The sequence below is a fragment of the Uloborus diversus genome, unplaced genomic scaffold (genome assembly GCF_026930045.1).
Source record: "Uloborus diversus isolate 005 unplaced genomic scaffold, Udiv.v.3.1 scaffold_11, whole genome shotgun sequence".
NCBI classification, from domain to species: Eukaryota; Metazoa; Arthropoda; class Arachnida; order Araneae; family Uloboridae; genus Uloborus; species Uloborus diversus.
The window spans coordinates 6,535,422-6,537,517 of record NW_026557765.1 but is presented as its reverse complement, the minus strand read 5'-3'; the positions used below and the strand labels follow the sequence as shown (position 1 = coordinate 6,537,517).

Sequence of the window (2,096 nt, the reverse complement as noted above, 5' to 3'; positions counted from 1 at the left end):
ATGAAGAGGCTTCATTGTAGCCTTAGCTGTATGCTGTATTTTCCTGCTTTATTTACGTTAGTTTTTCAATTTAATCTATTTAATCTTTATTTATTTTTTTTTCAAATTCCAAGGAAATACTTAGCTTTGTCTTACAGAGTAAAGGATTACTTAAGAAATAAAGGATTTATTTGCTTATTTTACTATTTCCTTTTCAGATACTGGGAATGAAAATGGACGGAAAAATATCCTTTTCCCTGTGGAACGAGAAACCAAAGATGGTAACAGATGAAAATGTCGACTGGAACATTTTCAAAACTAAAAACATTTGCAGTATACGTAAATGAAACATTCTGCAGTACTTCACTCTTGGTTTTTTGTTTATAGAGTTGACATTTAATAGTTTATATTTATTCCATCAGAAGATCAACAAAGTGTATCCTGAAACAAAATTCCAAAATGTTTTGATGTGTATTTATTTAAGCTCGTTTTGTTAACTTGTATGGATAATTTTCACATTAAGTTCGCAGAAACAATTAAAACTTAAAGAGATAAAAAAAAAGTAAACATAAATATTTAACTAAAAAGTAAAATGTTAAGTGTTTTGTTGTGCATGTAATTTAAAACAAACATTAGTATATTTTGTGATATGCAATTTAATTTATTACTTGTATCGTTACATCTAATTTCTATGTAATAGGAATATAATTTTCATATTTTACAAAAAAAAATTAGTATGAATTCTACATATCTAGTACCAACACAAAAGGAAATTTTACAAGCTCTCCTCAATCTATCTGAACCATTTCACGCGTTCGATATATTTCCAGAAGTGTCCACTTTTGAATTCATTACTGAAGGAGCTTTAATAACCATAATAGGACTGCTTGGAGTTATTGCAAACATTGTGTCTTTAGTCATTCTCTCTAGACCACAGATGAGGTCCTCTGTTAACTGTGGTCTTCAGGGTTTAGCAGTTTTCGATACCATAGTCCTAATATGCGCTGTACTTATGTACGGTTTCAACAAACTAGGCTCGAGAGTGAGCTTTTTGAAGTTATACACTATAGATATTTCACCTTCGATCATTCCTATCGCTTACCCTATTGGGTTAATTGCACAGACTGGATCTGTTTGGACCACTGTAGCTGTAACTGTGGAACGTTATATTGCCGTCTGTCTACCTCTAAAAGCAAAATTCCTCTGCACATACAGACGAGCCCGACTGTTCAACTTCATTGTAACATTCTTGTCCATTTGCTACAACATACCACGATTCTGGGAGGTCGAGCACATAGAAGTATTTTCATCCCAACTTAACAGAACTGTATATAAGGTAGTGGCATCACAGTTAAGAGTCAATAAACTTTACTATGAAGTTTACCACATTTGGCTGTACTTGCTGGTTATGTACTTCATACCTTTCCTTGTACTTACTGTGTTTAATATATACATTTGGAAAACTGTACGTCGTGCTAATCGCGAAAGAAGAGTTTTAAGTAGAAAACAAGAAGGAGAGTTTAGTTTAGCGATGATGCTCTTATGTGTTGTGATCATTTTTCTTCTTTGTAATATCCTTGCACTACTCATCAACATTATCGAGTATTTTGATATATTTTTACCACCTTTGGTAAGAGTTTCAAACTTGCTCGTGACGATAAATTCATCCGTAAACTTTGTGATTTATTGCATTTTCGGGAGGAAGTTTAAACGAACGTTTTTGGTACTTTTCTGCAAATATCCGATTCAAAGAGTTAATTACTATGACAGCTTCCAAGGTAGCACTTGGATACGGTTTCGAACAATAAAGTCATCCTCTGGTTCTCTCAACCAATCGGTTAATGGTAATGGTCATTGTCATATATAGTTTGCAAAATATGGCAATGACCGTTGGTATTTCAAATGGTCAATAGTAATAGCATTTTACATCTTACATGAAAAACACATTTAATTTGCCAAATAGTTTATTTCCAACTGTCAAATTTACAATATTTCTCTGCGAAGTGAGATAAAACTACCATTTGTTTTCCAAAACGTGTGGTAAAACCCTGCTGTCGGGGATCACTCTGTTATTTACTTGTTATATGCGAGCAACATTATTTTCTAATAGGAATTAC

At 32.8% G+C, this 2,096-nt stretch overlaps 1 protein-coding gene across 1 annotated transcript; it reads left to right on the top strand.

Moving 5' to 3' along the window:
* The first annotated feature begins 715 nt into the window (after positions 1-715).
* LOC129232173 (FMRFamide receptor-like) lies at positions 716-1,846 on the top strand. The gene has a single exon (XM_054866414.1). The coding sequence runs from the start codon at positions 716-718 to the stop codon at positions 1,844-1,846; it is 1,131 nt and encodes a 376-aa protein (XP_054722389.1).
* Positions 1,847-2,096: the final 250 nt, after the last annotated feature.